At 46.7% G+C, this 17670-nt stretch overlaps 1 protein-coding gene across 1 annotated transcript in view; it reads right to left on the reverse strand.

Annotated features, from left to right (window-relative positions):
* GSG1L (GSG1 like) overlaps positions 1 to 17670 on the reverse strand; it is a 186437-nt gene that overhangs the window by 111183 nt on the left and 57584 nt on the right. Inside the window, exon 2 of the mRNA XM_064478546.1 lies at positions 10067 to 10114. Within this exon, the coding sequence (XP_064334616.1) occupies positions 10067 to 10114 (48 nt within the window). The remainder of the gene's footprint in view (positions 1 to 10066; positions 10115 to 17670) is intronic.

The raw sequence follows: 17670 nt of genomic DNA on the forward strand, positions 1-17670 counted from the left end.
TATCTGCAAAATGGAGCAGGTGAGACCAGCTCTCTGAGCCCTTTCCACTTGACAGTCATGCATGATGGCTGGACCCTTTTCTTGGAACTTAGAGGGTCACAGGTGTCATTGCAGGTGGGAAGGCAGTGCAAAATGAAAATTCAGGACCTCTTGTCAAAGAATTATTAAGAATCTCAAGACAGTTACAATACTGCATTAAACCAAATGTAGGGCCCTGCTATTCAAGGTGCCCTGTGTGACTGCAGGGTCACATGCCCACAAAGCTGGCCCTGGTTCTGTATCTTGGCAGGGATGTGGGTGACACGGATGTATGCATCTCTTGAAACTTACTGAACTGTATACATTTAAACCCTGCGCATTTCACTCTTTGTGTGTTATGTCGATAAAATCACATCAGTGAAAAAAGAAACATGACAAAGTAGGATTATAAATTCGCTGTTCATCACAGGCAGTGTGGTTCAGCAGTCAGGTGCAGGTATAGACTTATATGTTGAACGTTATCTTCTTTTAACTCTGTCTGTGTATCCCGGGCCCCTGCATACAGTTGTACAGGATGTGCACTGCCCAATCCTATGCCATTCACATAGATGAATCATGACCCCTAGAGCTGCACAGTGGGTAACCTACACAACCGTACATGGTGGCCTTGACTATATAACTTTATTCGAAGGAATCATCATTTGTCTAAAGTGAAGGCCCTATGTGAATTCAAGGCCTGGGCCAAATGGAAGGGTCTTATTGCAAATTCCATTCCAAGGCCTCTCATTCAGGCAGAGATCCAGAAGGAACCAGCCCATAGAAAGACTTTCTTGGGATGTATGAAGGAGCCATCCTTCAAATTCTTCCAACCCCGTGCAGTTCAGCAAGCCCTATTTCCCCCAACACTGCTGAAACCTCTGCTCGGATGGGCAAAGGGCTAGATTTAAGTGTCTGAGCTAATTTCTCACACCAAAGTGTATGATAAAATCGAGGCGTCATTTAGAAATGTAAATTACCACTGTTTACACTTAACAGAGTCTTCTCACCATGGAGAAACTGTTTCCAATTATGAAACATGAAAGCTGGTCACCGTCTGGGGTTAATATGATGCTCTCGGAGAGAGTGAACAGGCGAGACTACCCAGACACCTAATTACCTGGAAAGATAATCTTGAATAATTGGAATTAGAGCAACTAAAGCAATTATTGGATGTTGTGATCTCGGGGAGCAGTCCTCCACCAGGCACAGGGATTTAATCACTTTTAATAAGCGCACGTAATTAGAGGAATCCAGAATTTCAGAACTAAAGTCGCAGAACCAGCAGTTCAGAATGAGGGAGGTGGGAGGACTGGGTGTGATACCAGAGAAAATGAAACTGGAGGAAAGGGTGGAAGGAGGGGTGAGATGAGAAAGGATGGGTGGGGCTGGCAGGGAGGGCAGGAAGCTGATTAAAAGACCTCAGGAATCTAGAGGGTGAGCCTGACTCTAACCTAAATTTGCTGTGTGACCTTGAGCAAGGCACTTAACGTCTCTGGGCTGTATCTTCCACTTTTCAGACATTCAGCAAATGTCTATTGTGCATCTGACACATGCCCAGCACAAGGACACTGGGTCTTCCTCCTTCAAACATGCCATTCACTCTACCAGGAATGACCCCCACCCCCGTGCCTCTTGTGCACTAGAAGGAATGTCGCTCATCCTTCAGGACCCTCCCCACATGGCACCCCTCACACACACACACAGCCTTCCCAGACTGCCATCATTCCTTCCACAGTCCTCTGGCCACCCCTTCTGGGTCCCTGAGTCACAGATGTGACTCTCTGCCTCCTTGGGTGTCTCCCCACCTAGAAGATTCCTCAAGATCGGAAGCTGTGGGAGGTTCTCCTCGCTGTCCCAGCTCCTGGCACACAGCCTGGCAGCAAGGGATGCTCAGGCACCACTGGCCTGAGACCAGGTGGACAAAGGTCCCTGCAGCCCTTACCTGAAAGCCAGGCTGCAGCCTGCCCTGCCTCCAAGAATTAAATGGCACCAGGTGAGGCAGCCTGTGTTGTGAATTTACTGAGAATGGCCAGGAAATGATCTCCTTCTGTAGGAGGATTCCAGAGCTCTGCTGCCTCCACAGAAGGATCAGGGCCATTCAGACAATGGATGATTCCCCCCACCACACACACACACACACACACACACACACACACACCCCATGGTCAGAGGGCTGCAGGAATTAGCTAGCTCCATGTCGTCTGGGAATTGCAAGCGAGAGGGACTAACAGACGTGTGGACCACTTAGGCTGGTCTCCTGCCTCTTTGCATCCTGAAGTGTCTGTCTCATTGGGATGAAAGAATCAGAGTCCCCACTTTCTCAGACCCTGGACCACAGGCATGTACTTGGTGATCTGGGAGCACAGAACAGGGGTGTAACTAACTCAGACTGGGGGGCAAGAGAGGACTTAGAAGCAGGCCCTTTGCTGGCTCATGAAGGTGGCAGAGTTCCCCAGGCAGCCAGCATGGAAAGATCTCCCAGGATAAGTGCACAGGCACAAGGATGCGCCAGCTACACAGCACGTTCGGACTGAAGCCAGCAGGCTGACCCGCTTGCAGCCCCGATGTCAAGTCTGGACAGCTGTAGAAGCTGGTTCCCTTCTCCCTTCCCTATTCAGCATGTTCTGCTCTATGCACGTTTCAGTTCTATGACATAAATCAATAAAATGCACTAAATAAATTAAGTGAGCAGCAGAATTGTAAATCGATTGCAGACGGAGAACAGAGAGGTTGAGGGAACCAACAAGAGACTATTATAGTAACTCAAGTGAGAAATGACTCACGGAAGGCTTGGGATTGTGGCCGTGGAGCCACCACGTTGTTACACATCCCTGAAATATTAAACAAATGAAATCTACAAGCTTTGGAGATTGTTTCACAAAAATTGCCAGCTGGTGGCTGCCAGAAATCCCAGCTCACTGGGAAACAGGGGCAGGGAGCAAGGATGACTTCAAACACAGCTCAGCCCAGGAGGGACAAAGGAGACCATGGCTTCTGGAGTCGGGATCCAGGTTTCCAAACCCAAATGGGCCACCCAGCATCTATAGCATGGCCCCTGTTCCTTCCTTCCTTCATTCAACAAACCTTTATTAAATTCTTGCTGTGTGCCAATCCCTTATGGGGCACGGGAGCTCCTGGAAGAACCAGATTCAGTGCCTGTCCTCAGGAGTGTCCAACCTGGTGGAGGAGATCATCTCAAGGCACTGTAATGGGTGCTAATAAGACCAGTCACTGTGGGTACCTCTGGGATGGCTTTTCAGGAAAGGTTATGTCTAAGCTGGGTTTTGAAGGATAAATAGAAGTTTTCAAGGCAAACAAGAGGCAGGTAGGCAGAGGGAAGAGAATATGCAAAGGCACAGAGGCATGAGAGATGATGGAGAATTTGGGGGAGACGTACCCAAGGGAGGGGACAGGGCAGGGGCACAAGGTCCATGTCAAGGATTGCAGGAGGTGAAGTGGAAAATTGGACACACACTAGATCATGAAGGGCCACAAACGCCATGTTACATGGTGTACATTTGGGAGCCAGGAGACGGTTTTAAGCAGGAGCCTGACAAAGCTGGATTTTCATTTTAGAAAGATAATTTAGAATTCAGTGTGAGGAATTTTTGTTTTACTTTTTATGGAAGTATCTCATATACAGAAAAGTGCATTTATCACAAATGTACAGCTTGATGAACTTTCTTAAACTGAACACATCCGTGTAACTAGCACCCAGATTAAGAAACAGAACGTCGCCCCCTGCCAGAGCCTTCCACTGCTCCCTTCCAGTCACATCTGCTCTTCAAGGGCAACTGTCCTGACTTCTAACAGGACAGATTCCTTTTGCCTGCTTTCCAGTTTTATATACATGGAATCACATACTATGTATTCTTTTGAATCTGGCTTCATTCGCTCAACAACCACGCCCAGAGCAGTTGTACTGCGTGCTGCGCACAGCACTCCACTGTGTGGGTTGATGGGCGTTGGGGAACTGCAGGTAGAGGTGACCAGTGCAGCCTTGATGGCAAATACAAAGCAGGAGAGTCTCAATTCCTTCCTTCTTTCTTCATTCATTCATTCACAGTGGGAACCCACCCACCCTTGAGGGTAAGCTCCATCCAACCTGGGGTTTAGGAACTGAGAACTTTCCCCATATCGCACCTTGACAAACGACCTGGGATAGATCCCTACTGGGGAGTCCAATTAACATAACAAAGGGCAGAAAAGTCAAACATCCTCACGGACCCTCCAAGGTGGGATCCCCAGCCTTCTGCAGTGGATGATGGGGCCCTTCCAAGATGCCTGATAACCATTTACTCAGCTCTCTCCCCCTCCTATTGGGCAGGGACTTTGACCTCATTCATCTCTGCACCCTGCATGCCTAGCCCAGAGCTGGGATCTTAGTAGGTGCTCAGGAAATGTTTGTCAAATTGAAAGGCATGTGAGCAGATGGCTGGCAGGCAGAGGCTGCTCAACTCTTTGGCAAGGAAATGAATGGGTGTTACCTCCCCCAAATATTTAGGTCGCTTTTGGAGAAATAAATGACTTGTGGATGACAATGACCAGGGGAGACCTTGATAAGCAAATTAATGAGTCCCCCACATACATACACACAGAAATCCAGCTGGGCCAGATCCAGCACAACCAGCTGCCAGCTATCCTTAGTGCTTGTGGTCAGGCCCAGGTGCAGTAGATTAGATTATTGCTCAGCAAATATTCAGTCCCACTCCACCCCATATCTCCATGTGGGTTGTGTGCTTTTTGCCCCATCAATGTTGGCTGAAACCACATGACTTGCTTTAGCCAACAGGATGTTAGCAGATATGATGCAAGCAAAGGTTTTAAATGTGCTTGTGCAGTTATCCATCTTGTATTTTTGTCCCTTCTACCTGGCCCCCAAAAGGAATACATAAGGAGCAGACTTGAGCCCAGTCTACATCTTGGAAATGAGACAGCCTACAGCAGCTAAGCCTAAGTCAACTCACAGACATGTGAGCAAAAAAAAATAAATTTCAAATGCCACTGAGTTTTGGGATGGCTTGTTACACAGCATTATAGTGGCTATTGCTGACCGGTACACTATGTCTGAAGATTATCCAGTTGGTTGTAATTATTTGGTAGGAGAACCTGGCCCCAGGGAATAAGAGAGTAAGATTTTGAGAGACAAGGGAAGCCTTGAAGAGGAAGTCAAGGAAGCATGAGAAGCTTTTCCTCTGCATTTTCAGTATCAAGTTCACAACACACAGACGTTGCTATTTATCTGCAATTGCACATTTCATCTTCATAAATTGCTCAAGCATCTTTAATTCATTCCTCCTCCTCTGCTTCCCATGGCCTGCTGGGCAGATCTTTGTTGGAGAACTTATTACTCTGCTCTGCCAGTGGGGTTTCAGTGCTGGGCTGGGCCCTGGAGGCCCAGAGGTAAATAAGAAACCACTGCTCCCCTCGGAGGGCCCTGATCTTGTGAGGGAGAAAGATATGTGTACAGGCTGCTATTATCCAGCTACGACGCAAGATGCTCAAAGTGCAGCGGGGGCATAATCTGAATGTCCAGCTATGGGGCTTGGTTAAATAAATTGTCTCTGCGTGATGGGCTATTGCACAGTGGTCTCAAAAGATGAAGGTGAGCTCTATGTATTGATATAAAAAGCCATCCATGATTTTATATATGTGTATAAGTGTATACATGTGTGTGTGTATCTACGTATACATATGTATTTAGCTAGCTAGCTAACTAACTAGCTATTATCCATATTTATCTTCAAGGACTAATAAACCAAACCATTACCAGTGAATATCTAAGGGTGGGCTTATAAGACTTACAAGATTTTCATTTCTCACTTACACATTTAAGGATCGTTATAATTATTATAACAAGTGTGTATACAGTTAAAAATCAATGTTCATTTTTCATGAATCCAACAGTTACTGTGGAGCACCTCTCAGTGCCAGGCATCGCTTTGGACACGAGGAATTCAGTGAGTCAGAAACAAGACAAAGTCCCTGCCCTCGTGGAGCTGACAGTTTGTTGGGGGAAACCATCATTAATCCAAGAAGCATTGAAAACATTTCAGGTTGTAATACATGATGTAAAGACAACTAAACAGTGAAAGGAGTGGAAAAGGACTTGGTGGGAGGAACGGCTGCACTAAGGATGTTCAAGGAAGGCTTCTCAGAAGATGTGACATTTGAGTGATGAGAAGCGACCAGCTGTGCAGATAGCTGAGAGAACAGTGTTCCAGGAACGGGAAGTCGCACGTGAAAAGGTCCTGAGGTAAACACTTAGTTTGGCTGATTCAAGCAACAGTAAGGATTCTGGAGACCTGGAGCGTGGTGAAGGAGGAGAGATTATAGGAGATGAGATCCCAGAGGTACAGGGCCAGATCCCACAGCGCTTACAGGCCACGATGAGGACACTGACTTTTACTCTGAGCGAGATGGGTGCCAAGGGAGGGTTTTAAACAGGGAGGCACATGAGATGATTTATGCTTTAAAAAGATCATCCTGGCTACCAGTGAATCAGGAGACAAAGACAGAAGGAGGTAACCAGTTAAGAGACTGTGGCAGGAACCCAGATGAAAAATGGAGGTGGCTCAGGCTAGTGTAAAATGAAAAGGTATTTCCCATGTGAAACACCTTTAAAGCTAGAATGATCAGAGAACTAACTAACAAAAATGTGTCACGGTAAAAACACTGATGACAGACACATATTTTGCCAGGGGAGAAGTGAGGGGAGGAAAGGACAGGAGGGTATAGGAGAAAATGGCAAGACGGGGGCCACTGGGGAAGGGCCTTGAAAGCATGACTATGGTTTGCTGGGGGGAAGGAGGTTAAGAAGGGAAGGGAGCATGGGCCTGAGGATGCCCTGAACTCAGCTCAGGGGTCTTGGGGAAGGAGGGAAGAGGAGTCTCCCCGAGTACCCAGGGATGCACACACATGCACGCACACACACATCCATGCCTGCACACACCTTCACACACGCACATTGCCAAGTGCACACATGCACATGCCCCCCACTCACATGTGCTCGCCCATCAGCGTGTAAGCACATGTGCACACACTCCACAGCAGCACTGCTCACTGTACATACACACACTGACCTGCAACCACACACACACACACACACATACACTCACATATACAGAAGCTCAGAAGGCCTAGCTTTCCAGCGAAAGAACCAGGCATTTAAGGGACAAACCACTCAGGTTATCCCAGGTTAAATCCCAGCATCCTAACTGTCTGACCTTGGACAAATCCATTAACTCTCTGGCCCTCAGTTGCCTCATCTGTAAAAAGAGGATTAAATAAGCCAACAGGTGAAAGTTCTCATAACACTACCTGGCATGTGGTAAGCACTACATGAAAGCCAGTTTGCGTTAGTGTCAACTAACATTAATTATTATGATCAGATTTTGCAGAGCAGGAGGGAAGTCATGGGAGGGGGGCAGATGTGGCGAGAACCTGGAGAAGAGTGTTCTCTGGGAGAGAACACACCTGGGCTCCAGCATCGCCCCAGACTCCCTGTGTGACCCTGAACAAGTCCCTCCATCCCTGCAGCTTGGGCTCCTCATCTGTGAAATGGACCATCAGCGTGGAGAGGACTCGACTCTGCGAGCACACGGCTGGATCCACAGGTGCCCCTGGGAGGACAGGGCTGGGAGGTTCGGGGACAGGCCACAGAGCTGCCACCACCAAACCCCCTGGACCCAAGAGAGAACATCAGTGCTTGAGAGGCAGTAAGTCCATGAAAACTGTTCTGCCAAGCCAGCCCACTCGGCCTCCTTACAAACATTTTTATACACATAGCCAGAAAGTCCTCGGTGTGGCCACCAAGCCCTGAAAGTAAAATCACGAGGCCAATAAAACAAAGATACAACCTCTCTGGGGCCCTTGGTCCTCATAAAAGAAGCGGGAATAAAGGTCTGATGCCTCTGGGAAGAGGCACGGGCAACCCACCTGCCACTGTACGTGGACACACAGGCAGAAGTGCACACACGTGTACACGCCTCCACGCCACACTCCCCCACCAGTGCGCAGGCGTGCACACACATGACACATGCACACCCTCACAACAGCACCCACCCGTGCAGGCATATCCTTACCCTCAACCAGACGTGTACTCAGGTTTACGTGTGCACACCCAGGCCCGCTTCCTGGAAGCCAGATTTGGAGCAGAGGTGACCCAGGAACCCCAAGCCTTGGGGACTGTGGGATGAGCATCAGAGAGGGCTGCCTGCACGTGTGCTTCTACGACGCAGCACAACGGAGAGGTACGGAGCATGGGCTCTGCCCCTCGTGAGATGTGAGACCTAAGTGGCTTATCATCTCTAAGCCTCAGTTTCCACATCTGTCAAGTGGAGTGAGAATGTCAGCCTCTTCCTCACAAGGTTGAGGGGGGACATTTCTCAGTTAATACATGACGAGTGCTTGGCCCAGTGCTGGCACACTGTATCTGCTCGATAAAGATCAGCCATTTATTAGCAGCAGTAATTACAGTATTTTCTGCAGAAGTTAGTTTGGAAGCTGTGGCCTGAGTTGCTCAGCCCGAACCTTCAAGGATGGTCACAGGTAGCAACTGAACAGGCACCATCACTGGGAAGCAGAGGAAACCGGGGAGGTAGTGCCCACTGCCAAAGGCTTGCTCAGTGGAGGGGGTACCGTGGGCTCCCTGTCATGTGTCCATCAGTCTCACCAGCTGCCACTTGGCTGGAGCACTCCAAGGGGACAGTATATGCAAGACAGGAATGTCACCAGCCGCCATGACACACGGCCCCCTTGCCCACCGTCCCTCTGCCAACGCCTGGAAGGGATCAGAGACCTGGCCTTCCAGGTTCTTTAACCTCCTGATAGTGCAGGGAACCTGCAAAGCTCAGCCACACGCCCTGGACTTAAGACTTTTCCTGCAGCCATGCCCGCCAAGGCCCCCCATGCTGGGACAGTTTATAGGACTGAGCTCCTGCTCCGTTTCCCCATCCCAGCTCCTAGGACGAGAGCCCTGTCCTAATCTCCAGGCTGTTTGAAGAGATCTGCACACCCGTTCTCTCTTGGCGGCCACTCTCCTTGGTGGCACAGGGTAGGCGGGGGGGGGGGGGGGGAGGGAGGTGGCCACGCCCTGTGCTCCTGTGGGAGCACATCCTCCAGTATCCATTCTCCTGCGGGTAATGATAAAACCCCTGCCTTTCAGCTGAGCATATGGTTGCCAAGATAAAGACCTCATTTCCCAGCTTCCCTTGCAGGTGTGATCAAGCTCTGGTCAAGGTTAGACAAGCAAGTGTCGCCGGGCAAATTCTGGGAACCTAAGAGTTGACATGCAAGCTTTGCCCTTTTTTCTTTGCCTTGCCTCCATCCTGTTGCCTGGAATGCAGATGTGACAGCTGGAGGTCTAGCCACCATCTTAGACCATGAGGACAAAGGACATAGGGATGATGGAAAGGGGCCCCAGGGGTTGGGTTCTTGAGAACCTCATATAGCAGAGCCACCCTGATTTCAAACATTCACAAAAGCAATAAAACACACTTCTCCATTGAAGCCAGTTATTTGAGGTCACCATTACTTGCAGCTAAACCTAAATCTGACTGCTCCACCCCCTACCCAAGCTGTGCCCCACTCCTGGTCATCCTGTCTGAGGATCACAGGGCAATGATTCCTCTCTGAATGGCAGTTTCCATTCAGGCTGGACCTCCCCACATCTGTGAGATGACAGAGACAGAACATCTGGCTTCCTTCCCCTAAGGCCAAATCCTACACCATAGGCCCCCAACACTGGTCTTGCCTTGACCCCACTTCCGTACATCCATCCTGCCTCCCCCAAAGTCCCAACATGCACTGGAATAACGGAAGTGCAATGACCCTCAGGACCATCCCCACTGGCATGGGGGGAAGGAGGGCAAGGTGATCTCCCTCCACCTGCCTCTCCCACTGCACTGATCTGCAACTTTGCAACAGGATTCTGGCCCTCTGGGTGCCATCACCCAGGGATGCTGAAAGACAGGCTCTCCCAGGGCTGCAAGAAGCCACCTGGGCAGGGAAGTGTCCCTGGAGACACCTGAGTTGGGGCCACACCTACCTTTCTCTGATGCTGGGGCCAGATCAATGAAGCTGCGACATTTTTCACCTTAAAAAAAAAAAAAGAAAGAAAGAAAGAAAGGTTTTCAGAATATGAAGGAAATGAGAGCTTTCAGGTTTTCACCTCGCCCCCTCCCACAAGCCCTGTGTGGAACGGCGCAAGACCCAGTACTTACGCAACTCTAACCCCGAGCTGCATCCTTCTCTAACCCTCATTCCCAGAAAGCCAACGTCCTGAGGAACGTGGATGCCAAACCTGCAAACTCAGCTGCACGGCAGCCCGTGATGCTGCCTCCTATCTCATCTCCCAGTCCAATCATCCAGTCCTGTCCCTCCCACCCCCTCAAAGCCCTCCGTCCCTTTCCACGGCCTCTACCCCATCCAGGCCCAGCAGGACGAAGGCAGTAACCATCACTGGGCTCCCCGGGCCTCCACTCTGGTCTCTGTCCAATCCACTCTCCACACTGCAGACAGAGATTTTCAAAACACATAGCTCTGATCACATCAAACAAACTCACACACGTACACACACAAGTGCACACACTCCTGCACAAAACCCTTTATCCCAAAGAATAAAGCCCAAATTCCTTTGTGGGACGCAGGACTGGCCTCCACCGGCCTCTCCATCCACACCCACTTCCCGCACCTCCTCCCCTCCCCTCCTCTCAGCTCCTATAGTCCTCGCGTTCCCTCCCACCCCAAGGTCCCCTCACTGGGAACACACTTCCTCCCTAAGATAAGCTCTCACAGCATCTTGGCCTCCTCCTGTGGGGCACCGGTCACTTTCTGATGTTATCACTTTGTGTGTGATTCTAGGATGGACAGTCCACAAGCTGAAAGCCCCACGAGGGTAGATGTCACATCTTCAATTCATCTCCAGCTCAGAAAATGGTACCTTGGTCCTCCCAGGTGCTCTGGCTAGAAACTTGGCGTCATCCTTGGTTTCTCTCTTTCTCTCATACCTCCTCATTGGAGCTGCGGCTTCACTTCCTAATACATCTAGAATCCAACCACTTCTCACCACCTCCCCTGGTCCCAGCCTCCATCATCTCCCCCCTGGATTATTGCAGTAGCCTCTGCGTAGGTCTCCCTGTTTCTGCCCTTATCCACACAGACGCCAGAAGGGTCCTGTTAGAGCCTGAAATAGATGATGTCCCTTCTCTGCTCAGAACTTGGCCATGGTTCCCAATTCACTCAGAGTCAGAACCTAAGTCCTCACCATGGCCTACAAGGTCCTGTGTGACCTGTCCCCCCATCACCTCCCTGACCTCATCTCCTACTAGCTTCCCCTTGATCACTCCACTCTAGCCACACTGGCCTCCTTGCCAGCCACACTCCTGCCTCAGGGCCTTTGCACATGCTGCCACTTCTTCCTGGAACACTCTTCCCCCATATAGCTAAATGGTTTACCCTTCCTCTCCTTGATCACCTTCCCCAAATGTTACTTTCTCAGGGAGGCCTTTCCTAATTAATCTATTTAATATTCCATCTATCACTTCCCTGACTCTCCCCTTCTTTCTTCCCACTGGGGCCCTAGCACCTAGAACAGTGCCTGGTACATAATGAGTGCTCAATAAGTATTTGTTGAAGGAGTATATGAATGAATAAATGAATGAATGAGTGAATGAATGCCTCCCACCCAAACCTTATGCCTTCAATTCTTCATTCCTTCCTCCCGGCCTCCTTGATGCCAGGCACTGCACTGGCCATCAAGGACACAGTGAGAGCAAGACATAACCCAGCCTCCAGGCCCTTTCTCAGACAGGACACCTGCTCTATAGTTTGCCACAGTCTCCACCACTCCCTGCTGCTTTACCCCTAGCCCCACTTAAACCTCACTGGTCCCTGAGACACTAGCTGACCTTTACGGTGAGCTGACAACTCCTGGTTCAAGGACTTACTGCTGATTCCAGCAAGGAGTTAGATTTTGGTTCAAAATGAAACCAATGTGGTTTGGGGAGGTGAAAAGGATCTGGAAGCTTCTAGCATTCTCAACTCTGGTGTCTGCTTGAAGCTTTCTAAGTTCTTTTCTAAGAAGGTCCCTTGAAGCCCCTTTGGGCTCCTGAACTTCCTTTCAGCCCCATATAAATGCAAAGACAGGTTTCGGAGGTGGGGAGGCGGGGGATGAGGCTGAGAAGGAGGGTGGTAGCCAGATCACGAAGGCTCTTAACTGCTGAGCTAAGGAATAGATCCTCTCTTATATATGTCACACTTTCCAAAGATTCATGAGGCCACAGGTGGGTGGATGCCACTCCAGTGGTTCCATCATGCTGCTTCCTCCCCAGGCTTCTACACAAGATACAGGACCTTCTCCTCCCTTTACAGAAAATAAGGTTCAGGGCCGCTGAGTGACCAGCCAGAGCCACACAGCAAGTCAGTGGTACTGACACTATAGCCTGCTGAAAGAGGTTTGCTGATAGCCAAGAACTGGAAGAGAGGGTTTTGAAAAATGAGAATAGGCAATGTGCTAAGGATGGATGGATTTTGAATGCACTGTCTTAAACTTTCTTTATGTAATATGGTTTTCTCAAAGCTAGACAGGGACAATTTTAATGGCTGAATTCAGACCAACACCCAGGACCCCATTAAGGCTTCGGTGGGCTCCGGGCGCTTCTGCCTTTTGGGCCTCTTCCTAAATAAAAAATTAAATGAAAAATTATATTTTATAACCACATTGGTAAAAGATGAATATATTAACGTTGTATGTCAAATTTTTCTTTACCTAAAAGGTTTTTTTCTTCTGACTCTAAAAGAAATTCAAACATCTTCATGGGCCTGTGAAAGCACTGTGGACCCTTGGCTGTGTGCCATCTGGACCTGAGGGAGACGTCAGCCCTACGACACCAGGTCTCCTGGCTCCCACATCAGTGTTTTCCCACCATCAACTGGGCCCCTTGATAATATTTAAGATTTATGTGCTAGGCTTTTTGCCTTTTCTTTAACAGTTTTATTGTGATATATGCCATACAATTCACCCATTTAAAGTATGCAGGTCAAAGGTTTTTTGTTTATTCCTAGTGTATTCACAAGGCTGTGCAACCACACCCAATTTTAGAACACATTCATCATCTCAAAAAAGAAACCCCATACCTACTAGTAGTCCATCCCCACTTCCCCCAATGCCCCCAGCACTGAGCAACCACTAATTTATTTTCCTTCTCTATAGAGTTGCTTATTCTGGACATTTCACCTAAATGGAATTATACACTATATAGCCTCTTGCATCTGGCTTCTTTCACTGAGCACCATGTTTTCAAAGTTCACCCATGTTGTAGCCTGTGTCAGTAATTCATTCCTTTTTCGGTGGAGAATAATATTCCATTGTATGTATAGATCACATTTTCTTTATCCATTCATCAGTTAATGGACATTTGAGTTTATTTCCAATTTTGGCTATTTATGAACATTCATACATGAGTTTTTGTGTGAACAGGTTTCCATTTCTTTCTGGTATATACCGAGGAGTAGAAATGCTGGGTCATATGGTAGCTCTATGTTTAATCTTTTGAGAACTGTTAGACTGCTTTCCAAAGGAGGTGCCTCATTTTACATCCCTACCAGAAATGTATGAGGTCCCAATTTCTCCACAACTTTGTCAACACTTGTTTATTGTTGGGCTTTTTTAAAAATTATTATTATAGGCAACCTTGCGGGTGAGACATGGTATCTCATTGTGGTTTTGAGTTGCATTTCCTTAATGACTAATGATGTTCAACATCTTTTCAAGTGCTTATCAGCTGTTTGCATATCATCTTTGGAGAAATGTCTATTCAGATCCTTTGCCCCTTTTGAATTGGATTATTTCTCTTTTATCATTTAGTTGTTAAGAGTTCTTTATCTACAGTCAGCCCTCTGTAACCATGGGTCCTGCAACTACAGATTCAACCAACCACAGAATGAAACTATGTTTTAAAAAAATCCAGAAACTTCCAAAAAGCAAAACTTGAATTTGCTGCACACTGACAAGGATACATAGCATTTACATTGTATTAGGTTTTATAAGTAATCTAGAAATGATTTAAAGTATACCAGAGAATGTGAAAGGTCATGTGCAAATGCTATACCATTTTATGTAAAGGACTTGAGCATCTGAAGATTTTTGGTATGCACTAGGGGTCGTGGAAGCAATTCCCGTAGATACTGAGGGATGACTATATTCTGCATACAAGGACTTCAACAGACAGAGGATTTGCAAATACAGTCCACCCCCAGTATCCATAGGGTATTGGTTCCAGGATTCCTCCTGAATACCAAAATCTGTGAATGATCAAGTTCCTTATACACAATGGCATGGTACAGCCAGCCCTCCACATCCATGGGCTGTTTATCTGCAGATACAGAGAGCCAACTGTACTTCCCTCCCATTCTGTGGATAGTCTTTCCACTTTCTTGATGGTGTCCTTGGGAATGCAAGAGTTTTAAACTTTAATGACGTCCAATTTATCTAACTATTCTTTTGTTGCTTATACTTTCATGTCATATCTAAGAAGTCTTTGCCTAACCCAAGACCGTGAAGAATTACTCTTACTCTTTCTTCTAAGAGTTTTATAATTTTAACTCTGACCTTTAGGTCTGTTATCCATTTAAAGTTGATTTATGTGTATGGTATATAAAAGGGGACTAACTTTGTTCTTCTTCATGTGGACATCCAATTGTCCCAGCCCCATTTGTTGAAAGGCTATTCTTTCTCCATTGGATTGTCTTGGCACCCTTGTCAAAAATCAGTTGACTGTAAATGTGAAGGTTTATTTTGTACTCTCAGTTCTATTTCATTGATCTATGTATCTATCCTTATACCAGTACCACACTGTTTTGGTTACTGTAGCTTTGTAGTAAGTTTTGAAATTGGGAGGTGTGAGTCTTCCAACTTTGCTTTTCATTTTTAAAAATATTTTGGCTATTCTCAATCCCTTGCATTCCTATATGAATTTTAGGATCAACTTGTCAATTTCTGTTAAAAAAAATTTGGAATTCTGATAGAGGTTGCACTGAATCTGTAGATCAATTTGGCAAACATTGCCATCATAACAATATTAAGTCTTCTAACCCATGAACAGGGGATGTCTTTCCATTTATTTAGATCTGCTTTAATTTCCTTCCGTAATGTTTTATAGTTTGTAGAATATCAGCTTTGCACTTCTTTTGTTATACTTATTCCTAAGCATTTCATTCTTTTTGATGCTAATGTAAATGAAATCTTTTAAAATTTCATTTTCAGATTGTTCATTGCTAGTGTATATAAATAGGTTAATTTTGTATACTGACCTTGTACCCTGCAAAGTAAATGAATTCATTTATTAGTTATAATAGGATTCTTAGGATTTACTATATACAAGATCATGTAATCTACAAATAGATATAGTTTCACTTTTCCCCTTTTAATCTTGATGCCTTTCATTTCTTTTTCTTGCCTAATTGCTCTGGCTAAAACCTCCAATATAATGTTCTTTTATTAAAGTACAGTTAGTTACAATGTGTCAATTTCTGGTGTACAGCACAATGTCCCAGTCATGCATGCCTCCAGTATAATGCTGAACACAAACGGCAAGAGCAGGCATTCTTGTCTTGTTCTTGATCTTAGGGAGAAAGCATTCATTCTTGTGCCATTAAGTATGATGTTAACTGTACTCTTTTCATATACACTCTTTATCAGATTGAGAAAGTTCTCTTCTATTCCTAGTTTGTGGAGTACTTTTATTGTAAAAGTGTGTTTGCTTTCTCTTTAATCCCATAACAACCTGAAATGTAGCTCTGAGAATCCCCATTTTAGAGACAAGCAGATTGAGGCTCTGAGCTTTCAGTGCCCAAGACACCCAGCCAGTAGGTGATGGACTTAGCCCAGGTCCATAGACTCCAAGCCCCATGCCCTAAAGCTTTTCCCAGCCATCTATTTCCATTTGCTCTGTCAGAATTTCCTACTGCGGCCAGTCATTCCCACTGCAAAGATCTGCTAGGTCCTAGAATAAATGCTCTGCGAACACACCTCTGTGCAGATAGGGAAAATCCACCAAGGGCTAAATAAAGTGGCTCTTCTGCTTCTATTTCTTGTCTATGGGTAAGACTGAACAGAAGATGTCTGAGCATAGATGGTCAAACTTGGCCCACACTGCCTGTGCAGGGCAAAGCTGAGGTTCAAGGAAAAATCATAATGATGACATAAGGAAGACTGGATGTTTCGGTAGTTAACAAGAATAACAACTAAAATCCAACCACAGGAGGGATTTTTGGCTCCAAATCCTTAGTTCCATGATAAAGGTTAGCTAACCATTTGTGGGAACGATATCAACTGTACCATATTAGCTAACTGCTCTTTGAAATGGCTCTTAAAACAATAATAGATTTGTCAATTATTATTACGTTTATATGTTTAACAAGGGATTTCCTTTGGGTGTAAAACTGAATATAAGTGCACTAGCACTTCAGTGCCAATGTAATTGACAAGGAGGCTTGTCAATTACATTGTGGAGTTGTGGCATGTTACCGCCACCTGATGGCAGCATACCTTCTGTGACCCGCCAAACTAGAAAGCTGGAAAGGATCCTAAGTGGTTCTCAGCACTGGGAAGCCCAGGCCCCACCCACAGACACTCTGGTTTAACGGGTCAGCATGAGTGGGTTTAAAAGCGCCCCCGCTGATTCCAGCCAGACAGGCAGGGCGAAAGTCACACTCCAATCTGACTAGCCAAAACATCTATTTTCAACATTAAAAAAGCAATAGTAAGTCATTTTAGCAACAGCTTGGGCTATCGCACTGGACACTCCTTCAAGCAACAGTGTTTGTGGGGCAGGGAACCGTGTCCCACGTTTCCTCTGACCCTGGGGTGGGAGATGATGATGATGATGTGACGAGAGCAACAGTCTCCTAAGCTCCCACTCTGTTCCAGGCATCGTGTCTAAGCTTTTTGCCCATGTTGAATCTTAACATTCCCTGAAGGTACTGTGTGCATTTCACAGATAAGGAAATCAAGGACCAGAAAGACTGGGGACTCGCATGACAGGAAGTGACAGAGTCAGGATTTGAACCCAGCTCTGCTGATTCCAGAGCTCAGGCCTCGGCCACTCTGCTGTCCTGCCCCTGAAATAATGCAACAATGCAGATAAGATTCTCTCTCTCTCTCTCTCTATCCCTCTTCTAGGAATCCAAAGCACATCACGCAATAATGTTGTTGGGGGCAGGGGGCTGAATTAATTTCAATCCCTAAAAATGTACTTCTCTTAAATTCCCAGTATCAGTGCTTTATATTCATGCACCTACTACATGCCAGGCACCGTTCAGAAGGCAACTGCCCACCCTTGTGGAGCTGCTGTTCTAACATTAAAGCATGTGTATTGACCACTTGGAGTCTATGCACCCAATGAGGACATTCCACAGCTCATCTAAACGGCTCCCAGACAGCATTTCTGCAACAACAGAAGCTCCGTGACCACCAAGTGTCTCTTTCGCTGCTGTGTCCTCAAAGCCTAAGACAGTCACAGGTGGTCTGGATACAACTGTGGAATGAGTATATGAAGAGAATTTCACAAATTGCCTTTATCAAGAATTACAAGGGTTGGGGAGACTGCAGAATCCTACAGGTGTGGTCACCACACCTGCAGGCAGAGGTGA

Source organism: Camelus dromedarius, chromosome 24, assembly GCF_036321535.1.
Source record: "Camelus dromedarius isolate mCamDro1 chromosome 24, mCamDro1.pat, whole genome shotgun sequence".
Lineage (NCBI taxonomy): Eukaryota > Metazoa > Chordata > Mammalia > Artiodactyla > Camelidae > Camelus > Camelus dromedarius.